The sequence below is a fragment of the Gigantopelta aegis genome, chromosome 1 (genome assembly GCF_016097555.1).
Source record: "Gigantopelta aegis isolate Gae_Host chromosome 1, Gae_host_genome, whole genome shotgun sequence".
Lineage (NCBI taxonomy): Eukaryota > Metazoa > Mollusca > Gastropoda > Neomphalida > Peltospiridae > Gigantopelta > Gigantopelta aegis.
In genome coordinates, this window is record NC_054699.1 from 30,126,544 (window position 1) to 30,150,435 (window position 23,892).

The 23,892-nt window shown below is 36.1% G+C and overlaps 1 protein-coding gene across 1 annotated transcript in view; it reads left to right on the forward strand.

Annotated features, from left to right (window-relative positions):
- LOC121373465 (fibronectin type-III domain-containing protein 3A-like) overlaps positions 1-23,129 on the forward strand; it is a 143,102-nt gene extending 119,973 nt beyond the window's left edge. The window contains exons 11-24 of the mRNA XM_041500133.1: positions 801-960; positions 2,216-2,302; positions 3,748-3,886; positions 5,758-5,823; positions 9,249-9,361; positions 9,895-10,000; positions 10,608-10,780; positions 11,900-12,094; positions 14,035-14,109; positions 15,205-15,458; positions 16,733-16,933; positions 18,086-18,252; positions 18,799-18,932; positions 21,285-23,129. Of these exons, the coding sequence (XP_041356067.1) occupies positions 801-960; positions 2,216-2,302; positions 3,748-3,886; positions 5,758-5,823; positions 9,249-9,361; positions 9,895-10,000; positions 10,608-10,780; positions 11,900-12,094; positions 14,035-14,109; positions 15,205-15,458; positions 16,733-16,933; positions 18,086-18,252; positions 18,799-18,932; positions 21,285-21,617 (2,203 nt within the window). The 3' untranslated portion in view covers positions 21,618-23,129. The remainder of the gene's footprint in view (positions 1-800; positions 961-2,215; positions 2,303-3,747; positions 3,887-5,757; positions 5,824-9,248; positions 9,362-9,894; positions 10,001-10,607; positions 10,781-11,899; positions 12,095-14,034; positions 14,110-15,204; positions 15,459-16,732; positions 16,934-18,085; positions 18,253-18,798; positions 18,933-21,284) is intronic.
- The last annotated feature ends 763 nt before the right edge of the window (positions 23,130-23,892 follow it).

Consider the following 23,892-nt stretch of genomic DNA (forward strand, 5'->3'; position numbering starts at 1 on the left):
CATATTTTAATGGTGCCAGGATATAAAGTAGTGTTTTCCCTAGAAATTTGGCTGGCATGGTAGACTAGACACTTTTGATGCATATTCAACATTTTCAGGGCATGTTTTTTTCATTAAAGAAAAAAACAATTAATTGAAATGAAAATAAATGTAATTAATGTGCTTGCTTTAATAAATGAATTGCAAAATATATAACAGGAACATTTTATTAATTAATCATATATATTGTTTTGTGTTTTATAAAGGCAACTTTAGAATTAATTAGTGAAAAAGGCTTGTTTAATCTCAGGGCAGCATTGTGCTGATTAAGGCAAGATGGCGCTAGACTATTGAGGCATGGTGCTGCACCATGCTAACACAAGCTGGGGAAAACACTATAAAGTCAACTCTCTTTGATATTTACATGAACATATCATTTTGCTTTTATTATTATAAAAAAAAGTATAAAAAATGCTGTATACGTAAAGAGTAAAAATTTGCATATTTTGCACTGAAAAAAATTTTTGACTTTTCTTTATGTGTATTTGACTATTAACTGTATTGAATATCATGGGTATATTTTCAACCCCTGCAATTAGAAAATGTCCACAGCAAAAAACATGCCATTGAAAAGACACTGAATTTAGTCCAAGGCAGTGGAGGATTAAAACTTCCACGGCATTGCTGATTGCCGTGGGGGTTGTATTTTTCATCTGTGAAAATATAAAAATTTTTTCTGTATCTATAAATATTTATCTTTACACAGCTAAATAGATAACGAAACACTAAGATTTTTCCTCCTCTTCTTTTTTTTTTAACAGTCCTTTCAGCGAACCAGTGACATTTTATTCATCGGGTACTGTCCCCTCACAGCCAGACCCGCCCATGCTATCGGAGCAGTTTGTCTTCGCACTGACAATATCGTGGATCAAGAGGCCTAATGATGACGAGTTCTTACTGCAGATGGAGGATGAAGCTACTGTACGTCAAGTATACTCACTGCACGTAGTTAAAAATCCCCATGAAATTCCTTGGAATTCCCCATTCGTCATTTTCAGTGCTACCCAGGAACTGTTTCTGCTTATGTACTTTGATGAAATAATCACAACACACCACCCCACCCCACTACTTTTTCATGTCCCTGAATTTTTGTTTGGTTCCAGTGTCATTTTTCATCTGTGTAGAATAGTTCAAATGCCATTTATCTACAGGTTAGTTGATAAAACTCATTGAGTAAAAGGCCATCCATAAAGTATGTATGCACAGAATCTGGGATTTTTGTTTTTTTTATCCACACCCCCCTCTCCCTATATACATCTTTTGTATGTTTAATCATTACACACACACACACACACACACACACACACACACACACACACACACACACACACACACACACACACACACACACACACACACACACACACCTTCGAGATACAATTGAAATTTTGAGTAAAAGTCAGTATCTATCTGTGATATTTGTATTTTTGCACAGTTCTTTATACTGTTTTTATTTAAATGTTGAATTTTTAAATTGATGTTGATCATCACTTTATTTGTTTGCATTACCATAGTTTGACACCCAATAGCCGATGTATTTTTCGTGCTGGGGTATCATTAAACATTCATTCATTCATTCATTCCATCATGTACAAGCATATATCAGTCTTCCATTCTGAACGGTACATCCTTGAAAATCAAATAAATACAAACATTTCAAAAACCTTAGGTTTGTAGTAGTTTTTTTGACTAAGTGAAACCTGAATTGGCTACATGTTAATTTTACCAAATTTGCCAAGTTGCTAATAATTTTAGGGATTCATCTTAAATCCCTGGTTATTGTTGACATTTACAGGTAGGAGTCTAAAGCAATTTTAAAAACAATTTCTGGGGTGCTTAATAGTTTCCGCCACTCTTTCAAGATCAACCCCTTCACAATTCCCCACTTTTATCTTCTTTCCATCCCCACAAGATGGTTTTTCGGTCTTATCGAATTTCCATAAATTAATTTTTACAAAATTATTATTATTATTATTGTAAAATTTATTGTCCTTATCTTGATGACTGAATGATTATGATTTTAACCATTTCTTTTTTTTTTTCTTGGAGAAGTAGTTTCTGTATCACTTTGAAGGTATTGGCTTCTCATGGTTTCATTGTTTTGATAGGAATTATGAACAAATAATTACTTTCAGTGTTTTTGTTTTATATAAAATGTTTGATCTTGTTTTGACAGGGTCATGGTTTCATGCCTGTATACAATGGGCCAAACCTTTCTTACACCATTCGGAATCTGAGGCGGAATACGGAATATAAATATCGGGTAGGATATAATTTTGATTATCTTATGCAGAGAATTACCTGGTGATCACTGGCATTCCACTCCACACTGATGCGCAGTCTTTATGGATCGATCCCCGTCGGTGGCCCCATTCCACTATTTCTCTCTCCAACTAGTGCACCACGACTGGTACATCAAAGACCATGGTATGTGCTATCCTGTCTATGGGATGGTGCATATAAAAGATCCCTTGCTGCTAATCGAAAAGAGTAGCCCATGAAGTGGTGACAGCGGGTTTCCTCTCTCAATATCTGTGTGGTCTTTAACCATATGTCAGACGCCATATAACCGTAAATAAAATGTGTTGAGTGCGTCGTTAAATAAAACATTTCCTTCCTTTCTTCTACTCCACACTTGCTTGTAAATGTTAGGAGTGCAGTAAATTGATCACCTTAGAATAACATTTTATACATTGTACTTAAAACCTTATGTGTTTGTTCGCCTAGCATCAGTTCAGAAGACCGGCCTCAGTGACGTCGTGGTTAGGCCATCTGTCTACAGGCTGGTAGGTACTGGGTTCGGATCCCAGTCGAGGCATGGGATTTTTAATCCAGATACCGACTCCAAAACCTGAGTGAGTGCTCCGCAAGGCTCAATGGGTAGGTGTAAACCACTTGCACCGACCAGTGATCCATAACTGGTTCAACAAAGGTCATGGTTTGTGCTATCCTGCCTGTGGGAGTGCAAATAAAAGATCCCTTGCTGCGTGTCGTAAAAGAGTAGCCTATGTGATGACAGCGGGTTTCCTCTAAAAAAACAGTGTCAGAATGACCATATGTTTGACGTCCAATACCTGATGATAAGATAAAAAATCAGTGTGCTCTAGTGGTGTCGTTAAATAAAAGAAACTTTACTTTCAGAAGAGTGATCTTCAGCTCACCTTGATTTTGATCTTAGTGAAGACTGCTTTAGTGAGTGGTTAAGCCAACAGATTTAAGACTGGCAGGTGCTTGGTTCACATCTTAATATCGGCTCCCACACCGAATAAGTTTAAATGACTCGGTAGGAAGATGTAAGGTCACTAATAATGGAGCACCATTATTATTATTATTAAACTTTGTGAACATATTTTTCATAAATTTGGTCATTTCATATTAAAGGGGCTGTATCAGAATAGCACAAAGGCAAAGTCTCAAAATAGTAAGTTACGTTTTGAATTGTAAATATGCAATGTAGATTTTTCTGATTCTTTAATCTTTTTTCCTTAGGTAATTGAAGATGCTATTCTTTGCACCGAGTGACAGCACATCGTAATTTTAATACTCTGATTTTAATTATGCAGAGATTGCAATTTGCTATTCTACAGCATTAAATATTTGCCAATCATTTTTCACTTTAAGTTTGTGGGAAAGGTTGCTCTGCGCACTGACAGTTTTTTTTCTCGTCTAAATGGTTTGACGTTTATGACTTGTGTTTGTTGTTTTCAGTTATCTGCCAAAAATGATGAGGGCCAGAGTAAATGGAGCGACGTTGTGTGTTACCGCACGTACCCAGAGAGACCTTCCACACCATGTAAACCGCAGATCAAGGGCAAAATATATGCTCACAGTTTTAAGGTTACATGGGGTAAGAACTCTTGTATCATTTTTGTTCAAAATAATTTGAGTGTTGACAACAAGTCCAAACTGGTTATGTTCATTCTTTGTGAAAATATGATTAGTCCATTATTTCACTCTTTTTTTTTCTTTCTTTTTTTAAATAGGTATATTTCAGGGCGTTGGGAGTGGGGACAATGCACTAGAACACGTTTCGTAATACGTGTGAAAAGTATCAAACTGTCAAGCATGAGTCAGTTAGCTCTGTTTTTGTAACTGAACGTTTCGATTGTCACAAGAACAAAATTGTCATTTGACTCCAGTTTTAAGTTTAGTTAAAGTTAAATTGTTGACATTTGACTCCAGTTTGCAGTTTGCAGTTTAGTTAAAGTTATCATTTACCCGTTTTTAAACGGTGTTACGGTGTCGGTGTAAATACCTACCGGTATGTTTGTACTTCCGGTTTTGAACAGCGTTAACAGAGTGTCGTGCGTTCATTCTGTGTGAAGATAACAGCGACATACATTTGATAAACGACATGTGTGACATACTGTTCGCCCATACTAGTGTCGTAGTGCTTCACCTGTTTGGATTTTATTTGTTTTAATCATTGCAAGTCGGCAGTCAGGTAAGCCAGTTTTACTATTTTACGGGTACCGTTTATCATAGGGGGCATTGGGGCACTAAAGGTGTTGTGCAGTTATAAGAGTAATGTAAAGCGTTGTAAGGGACAAAAAACCAAGAAGAAAATTACTTTCTTTTTAGAGGTGTTTATAAACAGATAGGACCGGATTTACAAACTTTTTGTTATTCTTAAACGCATGTGTTTAAGCATTGTAAATGTGTGTAGTGACACGCATGTAAGACATGAACAGGTGTTTTAAGCATTGTAAATGTGTGTAGTTACACGCGTGTAAGACAGGAACAGGTGTTTAAGCATTGTAAATGTGTGTAGTTACACGCGTGTAAGACATGAACAGGTGTTTAAGCATTGTAAATGTGTGTAGTTACATGCGTGTAAGACATGAACAGGTGTTTAAGCATTGTAAATGTGTGTAGTTACGCGCGTGTAAGACATGAACAGGTGTTTAAGCATTGTAAATGTGTGTAGTGACACGCATGTAGACAGGAACAGGTTTTTACGCATTGTAAATGTGTAAGAAGACATGAACAGGTGTTTAAGCATTGTAAATGTGTGTAGTTACACGCGTGTAAGACATGAACAGGTGTTTAAGCATTGTAAATGTGTGTAGTTACGCGCGTGTAAGACATAAACAGGTGTTTAAGCCTTGTAAATGTGTGTAGTTACGCGCGTGTAAGACATAAACAGGTGTTTAAGCCTTGTAAATGTGTGTAGTTACGCGTGTGTAAGACATGAACAGGTGTTTAAGCCTTGTAAATGTGTGTAGTTACGCACGGGTAAGACATAAACAGGTGTTTAAGCCTTGTAAATGTGTGTAGTTACACGCGTGTAAGACATAAACAGGTGTTTAAGCTTTAGTGACTAATGGAAAAGAATAATTAAGTATAATTACATTGGATATTAGTTTTATTATATTGTTTACTAGACGGGATGTACCACAGTCGTACATCACTTGCTTAATGCATGGTCAGTCTAGGATCAATCCCCGTTGGTGGGCCCATTGGGCTATTTATCATTCTAGCCAGTGCACCACGACTGGTATATCAAAGGCCGTGATATGTGCTATCCTGTCTGTGAGATGGTACATATACATGTAAAAGACCTCTTACTACTAATGGAAACATGTAGCGGATTTCCTCTCTAAGACTATGTTAAAATGACCAAATGTTTGACATCCAATAGCTGTTCATTAATAAATCAATGTGCTCCAGTGGTGTCGTTAAACAAAACAAACTTTAACTTTTTTTAATCTATTTCAGATCCTCCTGCTGATAATGGTGGCTCAGAAATCACAAAGTTTGTCGTGGAACTGGACGATGGTCATGGTAAGTAATGAACATTGCAATATAGTACATACTTTCAAAGGTTGGCCTCACTACACAAGCGATTACTGTTTGAATCATCCTGGTGACCGAGAACAAACAGTAAATATATTATGACACTTGTTCCGGATTTTGGAGCCAAAAGTAAAGGTATACTGATATTAATACAACTCGACAATACAGCAATAAAGTTAACGTCAAAACATGATCTATGTCCGTTGAACAGGATGACCGGCCTCGATGGCGCAGTGGTTAAGTCATCGGACTACAGGCTGGTAGGTACAGGGTTCACAGCCCGGTACTTGCTCCAACCCACAGCGAGTTCTTAAGGGCTCAGTGGGTAGGTGTAAGGCCACTACACACTCTTCTCTCTCACTAACCAAACTAACTAATAACCAACTGTCCTGGACAAACAGCCCAGATAGCTGAAGTGTGTGCCCAGGACAGCATGCTTGAACCTTAATTGGATATAAGCACAAAAATAAGTTGAAATGAAAATGGCCAGGATGTTAAAATTGATCTTCATGTGATATATGCTACAACATGTTATAGCAAAACCACATGTTTCTCAAGATGACGAAAATAGATGTATACATTTTTTTTAAATCCGTCTTTACAATGGTTAATGAAGCATGGTTCTAAACAGGTATTTTTAATAAAAATAAGAAGCTCTTGTTGATGAAAATAGGAATTATCTTTATTATGGAAGTGCACAGGTGGTATATTGCATTTATTTTCATGCTCATATCCAGTGATGATTCACACATGCTGTTTAATGATTCGCAGCACATTATTTATTGAGATATAAATCGTGGTAACTGTGTGTGGTCTAGCGAAAGGGACAAGAGGTAGCCCAGTGGTATAGCACTCGTGCACGATCAGTCTAGGATTGAGATCCCAGTTGGTGGGCCCATTGGGCTATTTCCCGTACCAGCCAGTGCTCCACAGCTGGTGTAATAAAGGTTGTGGTATGTACTATCCTGTCTGCAATGGTGCATGTAAAACTAAAAGATCTGATTCTGCTAATGGGAAAAATCCAAAGAGTAGCGCATGGGGTGGAGGCAAATGGTTTCATCTTATTGTCGGTGTGGTCCTTAAAGGGACATTCCTGAGTTTGCTGCATTTTTTAAGATGTTATCCATTAACAGAGACTTTTTAACGATTGTAATTACATATAAAATATATTTTTCTGCATAAAATATTAGTGGCTGTATATTAAACGTGTTTCTGATCGTTCTAATATTTATAGTAGGTTAATTTTTATTTTATTTCCAATTTTTTTTTTTTTTGTACGTACAAAATTATTTGAAGACAAAATCCAGACACTGATATTCTAAACAAAATATATATTTAATATGTAAGTTTAATCGTAGAAATATTTTATTAGTCGGAAACCACTTACAATGCAGCAAACTCAGGAATGTCCCTTTAAACATATATGTCTGATGCTAGGTAATCATAATAAAAAATGTGAATTTTGGTGTAGAATACTGTAACATACCTTTAGAGGGACGGGATTTAGCTTAGTCGGTTGAGTGCTCGCTTGAGGTGCTTGCGTCACAAGATCGAACCACCTCGTTGGATCCATTCAGCTGATTGGGTTTTTTCTCGTTCCAACCAGTGCACCACCACTGGACAAAGGCCGTGGTATGTGCTTTCCTGTCTGTGGGAAAGTGTGTATAAAAAGATCCCTTGCTTCATTAGGAAAAATATAGTGGGTTTCCTCTAACTTCGAGTCAGAATTACCAAATGTTTGCCATCCAGTAGCCGATGATTAATTAATCAATATGCTCCAATATTTTTTATACCTGTAGATTGAATTGTAAATGAGTTTTTACAGCATGCCTTGGGCTGTTGTTTTGGGATGGAATTTTTAATTAAAAGTTGAGAATTCTTGTTTTTATGGCAAATCAGGAGGAGGTAATTTGTCAATCTGTTGTATTGTGTTTGAGACGTAGATTCTGTTCCCTAGAGTTATCCCTCTTAGTTTGTAACTGCCATTAGTTATTGTGATGCAGTGAAGTCTGAACGGTTCCCTAGTTTATATATATATATTTTTTTTTTTAAACAATTGCCAGTTGAGTATAATATTTTTCATTTTGTAGATTTAAGTGTCTTATTGTTAAGCTGCAATGTTGGAGATATTATAACAGATATGCAGATGTACACATGTATAAGTAGTTGCTTATGATATTTGTTTGTATTTGTGACGTCATGTTTTATGTACAGTGTAGTAAGGTGGTGTTGTGTACGGGGTTCATAGCGTCTTTAAATTCATTGAAAGTCTTTGAATTTGAAAAAATAATATTTTTAGGTCTTTGAATTTGAAAAAAAAATATTTTTTAGGTCTTTGAAAATCTTTGAATTGTAATAAAAGTCTTTAACGTCTTTAAATTCTCACAAATCCATATCCAAAGCAATGATGATATATTTTACAGCTGCATACACTTGATATTTTCCAGTTACAAAGTTTAATCTGTTATGATGCGTGTAAAAAAAGCTCTATTTTTTGTCATGGACAGCAATGTAAATAAACTGATTTGGTATTTTGATTGCATTCTATTGTTTTTGACCGCTGTGTAAAGGTCTTTGAAAGTCTTCGAAAATGACAGGTAAAAGTCGTTGAATTTGTTTGCTCTTTAAGGCTATGAACCCTGAGAGTATGTCTTGTTTAGTTTTGTTAATGTCTAAACATTTTCAGGTCATATAATGAGAGCTTTTGTGAAATTTTTCGAGATTTTATTTGTTTTAAATAATACATATTACTAAAAGCTGATAAGTATCGAATTGCTAATTCAGATAGGGGCAGTTGTGGGGAGGTTGGTTTGTTTTGAAACATATTTTATTGCATATAATATACAAAAGGATTGTTAATAAGTTATTCAACTTATGAGGCTTCTCTCCAGGGAGGTTGCTGATTAAGCTTGCCTTATTTTCTGTTTAAGAATTGTGGTAAAATATCAGGGTTTATATATGATGGGTAATCAAACTGCTTTATCAATTTTAGTAACATGTTGGATATTAAAATGTGTTATTTGATGTGGGTGTTTTGTATCTGTTAAATGAGGTTAGTTGGTTTGTTTCAGGATGTGATAGTCAGGGTTTTTTCCAGAGGGTACGAAGGGTAAAATTATGTACCCTAAAATATTGGAAATTAATGGATACATTTCTATTATTTTTTGAAAGATTGTTTTAAAAGAATTGCTGTTTAAAATGTGTCAAATTACATGAAATGCGATGTCCGTTTTGTTTTTACTTCAAACAAATGAGTCATTTTGTAATGTAGCTATGCGTGTGATGTCAAATGTCATATTCAGCTACTATACGTTTATGATTTTGCTTTATCCGTCATCTTAAAAAACAGTGATTGCAGAATAAAAAGTAATATTAGATATGGTGAACAGGTATGCATGGTTTGTTTGTTCCAGGGTATGACACGGTGTATGAGGGGTCTGAACGAGAACATCTGTTTGATCATCTTGTCCCGGGCCACACGTACCGAGTCCGGGTGGCGTGTTGCAGTGCCGGCGGCCGCAGTGAGGTATGTATACGCAGGTTGTCAATTTAGCAGGATTCCGTGATGCCGCCATGACTGGTATATCAAAGGCTGTGATATGTACTATGCTATCTGTGGGATGGTGCATATAAAAGATCCTTTGTTACTAATGGAAAACCTGTCCTAGACGGAGGAGCCGGCTAAGGCCGGCACCTGCGCCCAGGACAGGTGTGTGCTACAACATCTTGTTCTAAAGCCCTATGACCTGACCTCACCTATTAGAAAAATGTAACAGGTTTTCTCTCTAAGAATTTATCAAAATTACTAAGTGTTTGACATCCAATACCTGATGATCAATAAATCAATGTACAATGTGCTCTAGTGAGGTTGTTAAACAAAATACACTACTTTTTATAAAATGTTTTCCGATTCTGCTGGAATCTGTTAAAAAAAAATCCCCCCATAATTCAGTACCTGATATGTCTCTGTACAATATCACCATGTGATATCATCGTGTAATAACACTGTGTCGTGGAGAGCAGGAGAGGAGAACTAAATGGCTTGTTTCGATTTTCCAGTTTTCCAACTGTTGTGAGGCGACAACTCTTCCAGTTTCACCAGGCCAGTGCCAAGCCCCCAAGCTGCAGGGCAAACCCAAGGCCACCTCTTTGCATTTACGGTGGAGTAAGTAGTGCTTTGTACTTTTTCTCAACATATTCATATAAACAAAATTTGGTATAAAACTGCTATATGTCAATAAATTAACCAAAAAATTACAAACAATTCTTATAAATGTATTCTTTGGGTTGTGATGGTAAAGTGCTAGACTATGGTGCCTGTGTTATAGGATTGATTCTCTTTAGGGGACCCATTGGTTTATTGGGGGGCTATCCAAACCTGTACCCCACAACTGGCATATCAAAGACTGTGGTATGTACTATTATGTCTACATGGAAAAGTGCATCTAGAAGTTCCTCTGCTGTTTTTTTAGTAGATGTAACCTATGTTGTGACAGCAAGTTTCGTCTCTGTGTGTGTGTGTGTCTCTGTGTCTGTCAGTCTGTCTGTCTGTCCGTCTTTCTCTGTCTTTCTCTCTCTCTCTCAATCTCAATCTCTCTCTCTCTCTCTCTCTCTCTCTCTCTCTCTCTCTCTCTCTCTCTCTCTCACTCTCTCTCCCCCCTACCCCTACAGGTGTCAAAATAATCATTTATTAGACTATTAATAAACAAACAACCCTAGTTTAAAATATGCTGCAGTGCTTTTAAACATATATTACCGCTTCCTTTGTGCAGGTTATCCTGAGTACGATGGTGGTGCACAGGTGACGTCGTACGCTGCCCAGATGATCTCCCCGGACAACACGATGCGCGAGGTGTACCGTGGCCACGACTTAGACTGCATAGTAGCTGGGCTTCTGCCAGGCAGACCATATCTCTTTCAAGTTCGAGCTTTCAACAGAGCAGGGGTAAGTCCTCGGCATGCAGACTTTCTCACAGAGGAGAGAGTAAAATTACATAACCTAAAATCTTGGAAATTGATGGATATATATTTTTTTTATTTCAGATAAATGATAGTAAGAGAACTTCAAAATCTGTAAATGCACATGAAATGAAGTTTTCCATTTTAAATGATTTCAGACCCATAACCACCAAGTACTTATGGTCTGTTTTGTGTTTATTACGAACCCTGAGATTATTTTCCAACAGAAAGTGTGGCTTGCTTTACCTGCGTTGCCACCACCTTTTACTTGTGGTAGGCGATTAAATCTTTTTGCTATCTGCATGTACTGTGTGTAGATATGCTGTTGAAAAACATACTGAAAAATCCCAATTGTTTTATTAGGATGCAAAATCTGTTTTAGTGCATATGAATATACTGTTAAAGAGAAAACAGGGTTTAATCTGTCATTTGCCAAAGTGTTAAACGTGAAGTAAGTGTTGTATTTAATGAAAATGACATTCTGCATGTCTAGTGAAACCTCTTCTATCTGGAACCTCAGTAAACCAGAATTCCCTTATTTAAAACTGGAAGTTTTCACAGTCACTTTTTAAATATCAGGGTGCGAGACGTAGCCCAGTGGTAAAATATTCGCTTGATGCGCAGTCAGTTTGGGATCGATCCCTGTCAGTGGGTCCATTGGGCTATTTGTCGCTCCATCCAGTGCACCACGACTGGTATATCAAAGGCTGTGGTATGTGCTATCCTGTCTATGAGATGGTGCATATAAAAGATCCCTTGCTGCTAATCGAAAAGAGTAGCCCATGAAGTGGCGACAGCGGATTTCCTCCCTCAATTTCTGTGTGGTCCTTAACCCTATGCCTGACGCCATATAACTGTCAATAAAATGTGTTGAGTGCGTCGTTAAATAAACCATTTCCTTCCTTCCTTTTTTAAATATCACTACAGGACAGAACCTCTCTATACCAGATACTCCTTAAAACCAGACTTTTTACTTGGACCCATGGGTGTCTGGTTTAGAGATGTTTCACTGCATTAACGCATAACGCTAAATGGTTTGTTTGTCTGCAAAATACTCCGTAACATGTAACCTTAAATAACATGTATGTATTTTTTTGTATTGCAGGGTGGCCCCTGGTCTGACCCTCTGGAGGTGGTGAGCGGGGCGGGTGTACCAGAAACCCCGAGAAGTCCCCAGGCCACCTGCAAGTCACCCCACAGTGCAATAATATCCTGGGAAGAACCCTTCAATAATGGTGCTGCAATAACAGAGTACAGACTGGAGTGGCAGCACAAGCTAGATAATAACGAGTTCTCTCAGGTAAGTGGACTAGATAATAACGAGTTCTCTCGGGTGAGTTGACTAGATAATAACGAGTTCTATCGGGTGAGTCGACTAGATAATAACGAGTTCTCTTGGGTGAGTCGACTAGATAATAACGAGTTCTCTCGGGTGAGTCGACTAGATAATAACGAGTTCTCTCGGGTGTGTCGACTAGATAATAACGAGTTCTCTCGGGTGAGTCGACTAGATAATAACGAGTTCTCTCGGGTGAGTCGACTAGATAATAACGAATTCTCTAAGGTGAGTTGACTAGATAATAACGAGTTCTCTCAGGTACATACACTAGATAATAACAAGTTCTCTCAGGCAGGTTGACTAGATAATAACGAGTTATCTCAGGTGAGTTGACTAGATAATAAGAATTATCTCAGGTGAGAACTAGATAATAGTGAGTTCTCTCAGGTGAGTTGACTAGATAATAACAAGTTATCTCAGGTAAGTCCACTAGATAATAACGAGTTCTCTAAGGTATGTTCACTAGATAATGAGTTCCCTCAGGTACGTTCACTAGATAATAACGAGTTCTCTTAGGTGAGTTGACTAGATAATAACGAGTTCACTCGGGTGAGTTGACTAGATAATAACGAGTTCACTCAGGTGAGTTTGACTAGATAATAACAAGTTCTCTCAGGGGTGTTCACTAGATAATAACGAGTTCTCTCAGGTACGTTCACTAGATAATAACGAGTTCTCAGGTGAATTCATTAGATAACGAATTCTCTCAGGTACGTTCACTAAATAATAACAAATTCTCTCAGGTACGTTCACTATATAATAACGAGTTCTCAGGTGAATTCATTAGCTAATAACGAATTCTCTCAGTTATGTTCACTAGATAATAACAAGTTCTCAGGTGAGTTCACTAGATAATAACGAGTTCTTTCAGGTATGTTCACTAGATAATAATGAGTTCTCTCAGGTACGTTCACTAGATAATAACGAGTTCTCTCAGGTGAGTTCACTAGGTAATGACGAGTTCTTTCAGGTATGTTCATTAGATAATAACAAGTTCTCTCAGGTACGTTCACTAGATAATAACAAGTTCTTTCAGGTACATTCACTAGATAATAATGAGAACTTTCAGGTACGTTCACTAGATAATAACGAGTTCTTTCAGGTACGTTCACTAGATAATAACGAGTTCTTTCAGGTACGTTCACTAGGTAATGAGTTATCTCAGTTAGGTATGTTCACTAGATAATAACGAGTTCTAGCAGGTACATTAACTAGATAATAAAGATTTTACTAGATTATGAGTTGTCTTAGGTATGTTGTCTAGGTAATTAAGATTTCACTAGGTTATGGGTTCTCTAAGGTACATTTACTAGATAATAAACATTTTACTAGATTGGGTGAAAGCAAGATAATAATAAATTGTCTAAAGTACAGTGTATGTTGTGTGGTGAGAGTAAAATAAGGATTTTCGTAGATAATAATGACTTTTCTTATCTTTGTTGTATGACAGTACTAGATAATAATGATTTCTCTAGATACAGTAGTCGTCAGTTTTATCAGGTATGTTATGTTGTAACACTAGATAATAATGATTTCTCTAGATACAGTAGTCGTCAGTTTTATCAGGTATGTTATGTTGTAACACTAGATAATAATGATTTCTCTAGATACAGTAGTCGTCAGTTTTATCAGGTATGTTATGTTGTAACACTAGATAATAATGACTTCAGTCAAGTATTATCATGTGGTGTAACTAATTACTGATGCTTTCTCTGGGTGTGTTTCCTGATAAGACTAAATATGATTCCAAGCTGTAAGTGAAAAAAATTAAATACACAAGTACGGAAATAAAGTATGCGAGAAAGTGGTGTCATTTGGCCTTCATTTTATGAATCAGTCAGGTTACAGCAAGCGGTATGTTTTTTTAAGATTTGCTTAAACCGGTTATTTTTTGTTCACAGTTATATTTTGGGCCATGCCTGACCTACGACGTGAAGGGTCTCACTCCTGCTACACTTTATTCTTTTCGGGTTCAGGTATGTAACATTTTATTAATAATCAGCCCTTGAGTTGTTATTCAGAACATAAATATTCAGACAAAAGTAATTATGCTAGTATTTCTTGATTGAAATTGCATTGGCAAAAATAAAATGCCAACACATCCAGACACATGTTTTACAGACATAAATAAACATACAATAAATTACTTCTTCTTTTTCTTTCTGCATTATTTTAAAATACATTTTATTTTTTCATGAATTGTCATGCAACCCCTGTAATTAAGAAATTGTATATGGCTGTGAAAAAACCCAAATTGAATATAGTCCACAGCTAAAAAAAAATGTGCCGCGGAGAAATAAAAACTCCGCAGCAATCTCCACGGCATTGTCGATTGCTATAGGAAATTGCAGGGATTGTCACATAGAAATTACATTTTCTAATCGGTGAGGATGTAAAAATTGTGTTAATTGCTTCAAACTGAAATTCCTGCTCAGTAGAAACGGGGGGGGACGTAGCCCAGTGGTAAAGCACTCGCTTGATGTACGGTCGGTTTGGGATCGATCCTCATCGGTGGGCCCATTGGGCTATTTCTCGTTCCAGCCAGTGTGCCACGACTGGTATATCAAGGACCGTGGTATGTGCTGTCCTGTCTGTAGCATGCTGCATATAAAAGATCCCTTGCTACTAATAAAAAAAATGTAGCTGGTTTCATCTCTGAGACTATATGTCCTAATGACCAAATGTTTGACACCCAATAGCCGATGATTAGTAAATCACTGTGCTCTAGTGGTGTCATTAAACAAAACAAAACAGTAGAAATGGATACGTTGATCTATTTTAAATTCAACTAGCCTAGGGCATGCATTAGTCTCTAATGCCCATATTCCAATGATACCCTGTCTATGGGATGGTGCATATAAAAGATCCCTGGCTGCTAATCGAAAAGAGTAGCCCATGAAGTGGCGATAGCGGGTTTGCTCTCTCAATATTTGTTTGGTCCTTAACCATATGTCTGATGCCATATAACCGTAAATAAAATGTGTTCAGTGCTTCGTTAAATAAAATATCTCCTTCCTTCCAATGATACAAATTTAACTGTTTTATTATTATTATTACTTATTTTCGTGCAGGCCATCAACAGTGCTGGTCCGGGGCCGTTCTCGGCACCATCCCCGTGCGTGACCCCTCCCTCTAGTCCGGCCCCCATCATCACCATCAAAAGCCAGGCGACGGCGACGTCAATCTGGGTGTCGTGGCGTGAGCCGCACAACAACGGCAGTGAGATCATCTCGTACAACCTGGACCTGGGCGAGAAGCAGCTCATCACTATCGAGCCCTCGTGCGAGTACACCATCGACAACCTCATTCCCGAAACTGTTTACAAGTGAGGACACATTTCTTTTTCTACTTCACCTGGCCTCAAAATAAATCAGGACTGACTCTGGGTCAGCAAAACATTTGGCCAAATTATCTACTAACCTTAAAAAATTGCACAATCCCAGATATTTTTTTCTAACAAATTATCAATTATTTCATTTTTTTTTTTTTGCCAAATCAAAATAAAATTCGCCAATTGTTTTTGAATTTCGCAGCTGGTGAATTTGATGAGTGCGAGAGCTAGCATTGTAAGTCCATATTCTCCTTAGGATAGTAGTCTGGTCCGAACCAAATTGGCGAAGGAGAAAGAAGGAAGTTACAGTCACGTGACCGGAACAGGAAAGAGGACTTGTTGGATGAATTTTAGGTCATCCCATTGGCTGTTGGGATGTTTGGACCAGACTAATATCCTTAGGGGAATATGCATTTGTGTTGAGGACAGGTGAAGTATTCATTAAAGAGAAAATACCTCAAGTTTTCTCCATTTTCTGGGTTGTTACAGAATGTACAAAGAATATGTTAATTTTGTGTTGCAGAATGTATCAAGGGTATCTTGTGTTTTAGCATGTAAAAAGAGTACTTTGTGTGTTTAAAAATGTACAAAGAATACTTTTGTGTTACATAATCAGGCTGCTAATTTAACAGACTTCCGTGGATCCCAGTCTTTGGGTCAAAAGCATAAGATTTTAAAATTGAATCCCAAAATATCTATATTAAATAATTTTTACGATTTTGGCTGATTCCTAAACACACACAACAAAATTCAGTGCCTGCATTATATACATAGAGTATGTTTGTATTATGGAATGTAAAAATATATTTATGTTACAAAATGTGAAAAGAATACATTTGTGTGACAAAATGTAAAAATATAGCTTACAGAATATTAAAAGAATACATTTGTGTTACAAAATGTACAAACAGTATGTTTGTGTTACAGAATGTAAAAAGAGTACTTTGTGTTACAAAATGTAAAAGAAAATATTTGTGTTAAAGAATAAAAAAATATATTTGTGATATTGAATATGAAAAGAATACTTTGTGTTACATAATGTAAAAGAATATATTTGACATAATTGTTACAGAATGTAAAATGTTTGTGTTGCAGAATTTAAAAAGAATAAAGTTGTGTTACAGAATGTAAAAAGAATATATATGTGTTATAGAATGTACAAAGCATATGTGTGTGTTACAGAATGTAAAAAGAATACATTTGTATTACTGAATGTAAAAAAGAGTGCTTTGTGTTACAAAAAGTAAAAAAGTGTGTTTGTGTTACAGAATCCGTATCCAGGCTGTGAATGGTATTGGTGTGGGTGCGTTCAGTGCCCCCGTCAAGGTTGTCACACGTGCGCTCCCTCCCAGCCCACCGAGACTGGAGTGTGTGGGTGTCGCCCCCAGCAGTCTCAAACTGAAGTGGGGTGAAGGTCGTAACACTGATCTCCTCACCTACACACTAGAGATGGAGAAGGAAGATGGCAGGTATGTGAATTCACTTCACCTTCAGTTGTTGTCAAATTTGGTTTTGCAAATAACATTAGCAGTGTTGGTAGTGGTATTAATAGTCCTTCCCACAGGGATCTCCTCACCTACACACTAGAGATGGAGAAGGAAGATGGCAGGTATGTGAATTCAGTTTACCTTCAGTTGTTGTCAAATTTGGTTTTGCAAATAACATTAGCAGTATTGGTGGTGGTATTAATAGTCCTTCCCACAGGGATCTCCTCACCTACACACTAGAAATGGAGAAGGAAGATGGCAGGTATGTGAATTCAGTTTACCTTCAGTTGTTGTCAAATTTGGTTTTGCAAATAACATTAGCAGTGTTGGTGGTGGTATTAATAGTCCTTCCCACAGGGAATACCTTTTTTCATATTATGGAATTTACTACAAGTTATTTATTTCTGAGCCGATGGTTTTCGAAATTGCACACAAAAATAGTGGGTTTTCATTGATTTGTTTTTTCCTGTCCTAACAGTGCACCATGACTGGTATATTAAAGGCTGTATACTATTGGCAGTCCTATCTATGGGAAAGTACATATAAAAAAAACTTTGTGCCAATGGAAAAATGTAACAGGTTTCCACTAATGTTACACGTCAGAATGACCAAATATTTTACATCCAGTAACCAATGATTAATAAATCAGTGTGCTCTAGTGGTGTCATTAAAAAAAAATTTTTTTTGAGCTATAGTGATTATGAATGTCTATGTATACCCCTTCCCAGTCTCCACTAATTGTGTTTGTATAAAACAAAATTCAGTTTGACTGATGTGAGAAGAAAAAGAAAAAGTGTTTTGGAAATAACAAAAATCTTCTCTCTCTCATGTGCAACTTGTAAAAATTGGTAATGGTATTAATGAAACATAAATACATATACTTCCCTATAGTGAAGTATAAAATTAGTTTTTTATTATTAGTTTATCCTACTAAATTCTATATTTAATATTCTTTTGTTAATCTGTCTCAAATAGTTGGAGATCCATTCTATAAATTTGCAAAAGCGTCAGTTGAACAGCGCAATTTTCTGAGGCCTATATATATATATATATATATATATATATATATATATATATATATATAATATTGTTGTCTAACTATTACTACTAACTGCTTTATGTCTGTCCATCCAGCTTCCAGGCAGTGTATACGGGTCCAGCACACACGCATAAGGTGAACAAGTTGACCGAGTTGACGAGCTACGAGTTCCGGATATTCGCAAGCAACGACGCTGGCGGGGGCCCCTACTCTGACACTTACACATTTAAAACGACCATAGCTCCACCCCCTGCCATGAGAGGTACGTATATCTTATAGTAAAATGTGTTTAAAACAACCATAGCTCCACCCCCTGCCATGAGAGGTACGTATATCTTATAGTAAAATGTGTTATATACACGTTTAAAACAACCGTGCTGTTATGAATACTAACGAAAATATATGAGACCAAATGTTACCAGTTGAATACAGCGAGGGCCTCAGGGAAGATTAGCTTTTGCTAACTGTGTTACCCTCACTAAATAAAGAATTTAATATTATTATTATTATTATTATTATTATAATTATTATAATGCAAAACCCTTTAAAAACTGTAAGTTGACAGTGAAAAGTGCTTGAAAATTGCTTGAATTTTACCTTCTAAATTGTATATGAACTTTGTAACTCACTGACGGCTACAGAACATTGTCTTGCTGCTAATAAAAAAAAATGTAACAGGTTTCCTATCTAAAACTATATATCAGAATTATCAAATGTTTGACATCCAACATCCGATGATTAATAAATAAATGTGCTCTGGTGGTGTCGTTAAACAAAATAAACTTTAACTTGTTAACTGTTGTTCCAGCGCCAAAGTTGTGCGAGATCACACTGACGAGCTGTTTGGTGGAGTGGCAGAGTTGTCGCCCGATGGCCGGGGACGTGATTGTCTACTTACTGCAGGTTCAGAGACTCGACAGTCACGACCACGAGTACAAACAGGTACACTGCACTTCACTCACCCAGTCATTCTGTTCACTCATTCATTCATTCATTCATTCATTCATTCATTCATTCATTCATTTGTTTTTTTACTCTGTCATTCATTCATTTGTTCTTTCGTTAATTCATTTTGTTCATTCATTAATTTCTTTGTTCATTCATTTATTCATTCATCATTCAATCATTCATTTTGTTCATTCATTAATTCATTTGTTCATTCTGCCATTCATTCACTCATTCATTCATATCTTTGTTCATTCTGTTATTCATTCATTTGTTCTTTTGTTAATTCCTTTTGTTAATTCATTCATTCATTCATTTCTTTGTTCATTCATTCATTCATTTACTCACTCATTCACTCTCACTCACTCACTCATTCATTCATATCTTTGTTCATTCTGCCTTTCAGTCGTTCTGTCATTCATTCATTCATTCATTCTGCCAGTTGTTCATTCATTCATTCATTCATTCATTCATTCATTCATTCATTCATTCATTCATTCATTCATTTCATTGATTCTGCCATTCATTAATTCCTTCATCCACAGTTACATTTAATTAATTTTAAAACAAAAAAAATCATATATTACAGGAAATGTATTTACATCATTATGTAATGTTCATATATCAAAATGTAATACTATTCACCACTTTTAAGCTATCAGTTAGCTAGTGGCCAATTGTGAATTAAAGTTCAGTTTGGTGAAGATATTGTAAAAATAATTTGCCAAACAGCTACATTTAATTCAACGGCCCACTGTTTATTTTATGTGTGGAAACTGCTTGCACATGTTCCATAATTTATTTTGATCACCTCAGAAGATTTCAATCGGAGCCCTTTTCCATTAAACCCTGTTTATTGAATATTCATGTATTTTGTTCGTTGATACAGCCTTTCATTTGGGACGGGATCTATCTTTGTCACTAGAGCACTCGCATAAAGAGAGTAAAAGAGTACAGTCTGTACATTCATAAACAAAAATGTGGTGTTAATTCTAAATGGCCGGAAAGCATGTGAAAATTATGTTAATTCTAAATGGCCGTAAAGCATGTGAAAATTATGTTAATTCTAAATGGCCCTGTAAAGCATTCTAATATTATGTTTCAAGTGTAAAATGATGCTAATTAATTCTAAATGTCATTTGTGAAAATTATGTTAATTCTAAATGGCCCCGTGTAAATCATTCTGATACTGTTTCAGTTGTAAAATTATGTTAATTCTAAACAACACTTATTAAAATGATGTTAATTCTAAACTGTGTAAAGCATTCTGATACTGTGTTTCAGTTGTAAAATGATGTTAATTCTAAACTGTGTAAAGCATTCTGATACTGTGTTTCAGTTGTAAAATGATGTTAATTCTAAACGGCCCTGTGTAAAGCATTCTGATTATCTGATACAGTGTTTTATTTGTAAAATAATGTTAATTCTAAACGACACTTATTAAAATGATGTTAATTCTAAACTGTGTAAAGCATTCTGATACTGTGTTTCAGTTGTAAAATGATGTTAATTCTAAACGGCCCTGTGTAAAGCATTCTGATTATCTGATACAGTGTTTTATTTGTAAAATAATGTTAATTCTAAACGACACTTATTAAAATGATGTTAATTCTAAACTGTGTAAATCATTCTGATACAGTGTTTCAGTTGTAAAATAATGTTAATTCTAAACGACACTTATTAAAATAATGTTAATTCTAAACTGTGTAAAGCATTCTGATACTGACTTTCAGTTGTACAATGATGTTAATTCTAAACGACACTTATTAAAATGATGTTAATTCTAAACTGTGTAAAGCATTCTGATACTGTGTTTCAGTTGTAAAATGATGTTAATTCTAAACGGCCCTGTGTAAAGCATTCTGATACTGTGTTTCAGTTGTAAAATGATGTTAATTCTAAACGGCCCTGTGTAAAGCATTCTGATACTGTGTTTCAGTTGTAAAATAATGTTAATTCTAAACAACACTTATTAAAATGATATTAATTCTAAACTGTAAATCATTCTGATACAGTCTTTCAGTTGTAAAATAATGTTCATTCTAAATGACACTTATTAAAATAATGTTAATTCTAAACTGTGTAAATCTTTCTGATACTGACTTTCAGTTGTACAATGATGTTAATTCTAAACGGCTGTATGTAAATCATTCTGATACTGAGTTTCAGTTGTAAAATGATGTTAATTCTAAATGGTTGTATGTAACTCATTCTGATACTGTGTTTCAGTTGTAAAATGATGTTAATTCTAAACGGCTGTATGCAAATCATTCTGATACTGAGTTTCAGTTGTAAAATGATGTTAATTCTACATGGCTGTATGTAACTCATTCTGATACTGTGTTTCAGTTGTACCGTGGGCCGAGTGTTCAGTTCAAGCTGGAGACCCTTCAACCAAAGACGGACTACCACGTGAGAGTGTGCGCGATTCGGCAGTGCGAGGACCAGAACATGGGAGACATTGTGGGCGCGTTCAGCCCGGGTGTGACGTTCACGACGCTCAGTCCGGAGCCTGTGCGCCTGAACTCGTCCAAGTCCGTCGAGTCCAAGCTGTTGGAGCCGAAGCAACTGACCGACCAGCAGTGGGCAGCCATCATTGTTGTTGTTTTTGTGATCGTCGCTATATTGATTGCCTTTTTGACTCAGCATGTCATTGATTATTTACGTCGCACAGATACATAAAAAAGAAGAAGATAAAATGTGACCAGTTGGTTATTTGGGTCGCACTGATACATAAAAAATATATAAAATGTGACCAGTTGGTTGTTTACGTCGCACAGATACATAAATAATAGATAAAATGTGACCAGTTGGTTGTTTAGGTCGCACAGATGCATAAAAAATAGATAAAATGTGACCTGTTGGTTATTTAGGCACGCAGATACATAAATAATAGATAAAGTGTGACCTGTTGGTTATTTAGGTCGCACGGATACATAAAACATAAATAAAGTGTGACCAGTTGGTTATTTAGGTCACACGGATACATAAAAAATAGATAATGTGACCTGTTGGTTATTTAGGTCGCACGTATACATAAAACATAAAATGTGATCTGTTGATTATTTAGGTCGCACAGATACATAAGAAATAGATAAAGTGTGACCTGTTGGTTATTTAGATCGCACGGATACATTTAAAAAAAAAAAGTGCGACTGATTTCGCCAGTGAATACCACAAGGAAATAGCACGCTGCAGTTTGAGGTGGATGGAAGGATGAAGATGAAGTCATTAAGAAAAAAAAAGGGAGGAATTTACAAACAGGAAGAGACAATGTGTCTTCTTTTGAAAAAGGGAAAAGAAACTACTGTTTTTCCTTTTTTGTTAGTATCATTTGAAATTAGTGGATTCTTTCGATGGAAGAAGAAATTTGTGGATTATTTCAATGGAGGAAGAATCATATCTGAATTTTGAGCTTGCACAACAGTTACTGAGCCCGACACACGGTTACGAAGGCACAGTTGAAGCGAAAGCTGTTAAAATTATGATCCTGATTTTATAAATTCTGCAGTTTGTTGATATACAGAATTGTGATTGCAAGTAAACGTACAAATTGCAATTTCTGTTTCCAATTTATTCTAGCTTAATGGTTCTGTGGTATAACGGTTTTTTGATGGTCAGTTTGGGACTATATTTTAAGTCGTACTATTTGTTGCTATTCATTGGTGTCTGCTGATGGCCGACCATGTGACCTTGAACTCTTGACCTTGCTTAATGTGGCTGGGGGAAATGGTGTAGAATTTTCTTCTGTGACATTGGTGATGTCATTATTACCCATGATTCCTCAGTGGTTAACTGCTTGTTAATGTTTTAAAAGTATCGACAGATATTGTTACGTTATATATAAACCAGCATTCGCATAAAATGAATGTTCATGTACATAATTGTTATAATTTTTTTTTTTTTTTTTTTGACAATGTCTGTTTCAAAGCTGCTTGATATATTGTGATATGGGACTTACTCCAAGCACATGAAAAAGTATGTATTACAATATATATTGTCGTATCCAACAGTTAATTTTATTTTTCTCACTTGTTAAGAGAATATCGTGTTCACGCTAGTCATGTAAAAAGAATAATAATAATTAATGAATCTTTGGTTGTACTTTCCAAATAGATATTGTCACAGTGTGTAATATGCTTTTGATCAAAAGATGTTGAAAAAAAAATGAAGATTTTTATTCTCTGGTCGTTATAAGAAAAATAATATAAAACTATACATATAAATATATATATATATATATATATACATATGCCTTGATCTATTTGATTAAGCAAGGTCCTAAAGACATTGTTGTTCGTACATGTTGCAAAGTAGTAGGGATTTCATAACATGGTGCTGTATAAATTAATGAATTATCATTTGCTCCTCAAGTCAGATTTTATTGGATCATTCGTGATATGGGTGGAGCAATGGTTTGACTCCACCTCCCAGTGGGTGGAGCAATTATCTGATTCCTCCCTTATGGGTTGAACAATGATTTGACTCTATCCTTATAGGTGGAATATTGATTTGACTCCTCCCCCTTGTGGATGGAGCAGTTATTTTACTCCACCTCTATAGGTGGAACAATGGTTTGACTCCACCCCCTTGTGGGTGGAGCAGTGGTTTGACTCCACCCCCTGTTACTGTATATGTGTTACATGACTAGAGTAGTATGCTTAATAACAGTGGGTTTACTGGATTAGGTGTCCGGGTAGCGGTTGATCGCCGTTCATTAATAGTTGTACAGTCTGTTGTTATAACTTTTGTCATGATTCACACTGGTACTGTAGGCTCACCCGATGTAAGTCATTTCTAAGTGCATTATTCTCTTCGACAAATTATTGAACAGCCCTGGCAATTCAGAAAATTGTGTCACCAAAAAAACAAATGCTCAGATCAGAAAACTGAGTTGGACTGAGTAAGAAAACAAATGCTCGTATAAAAGTAGTTTGCTTTCAGCTGAAATCGACTT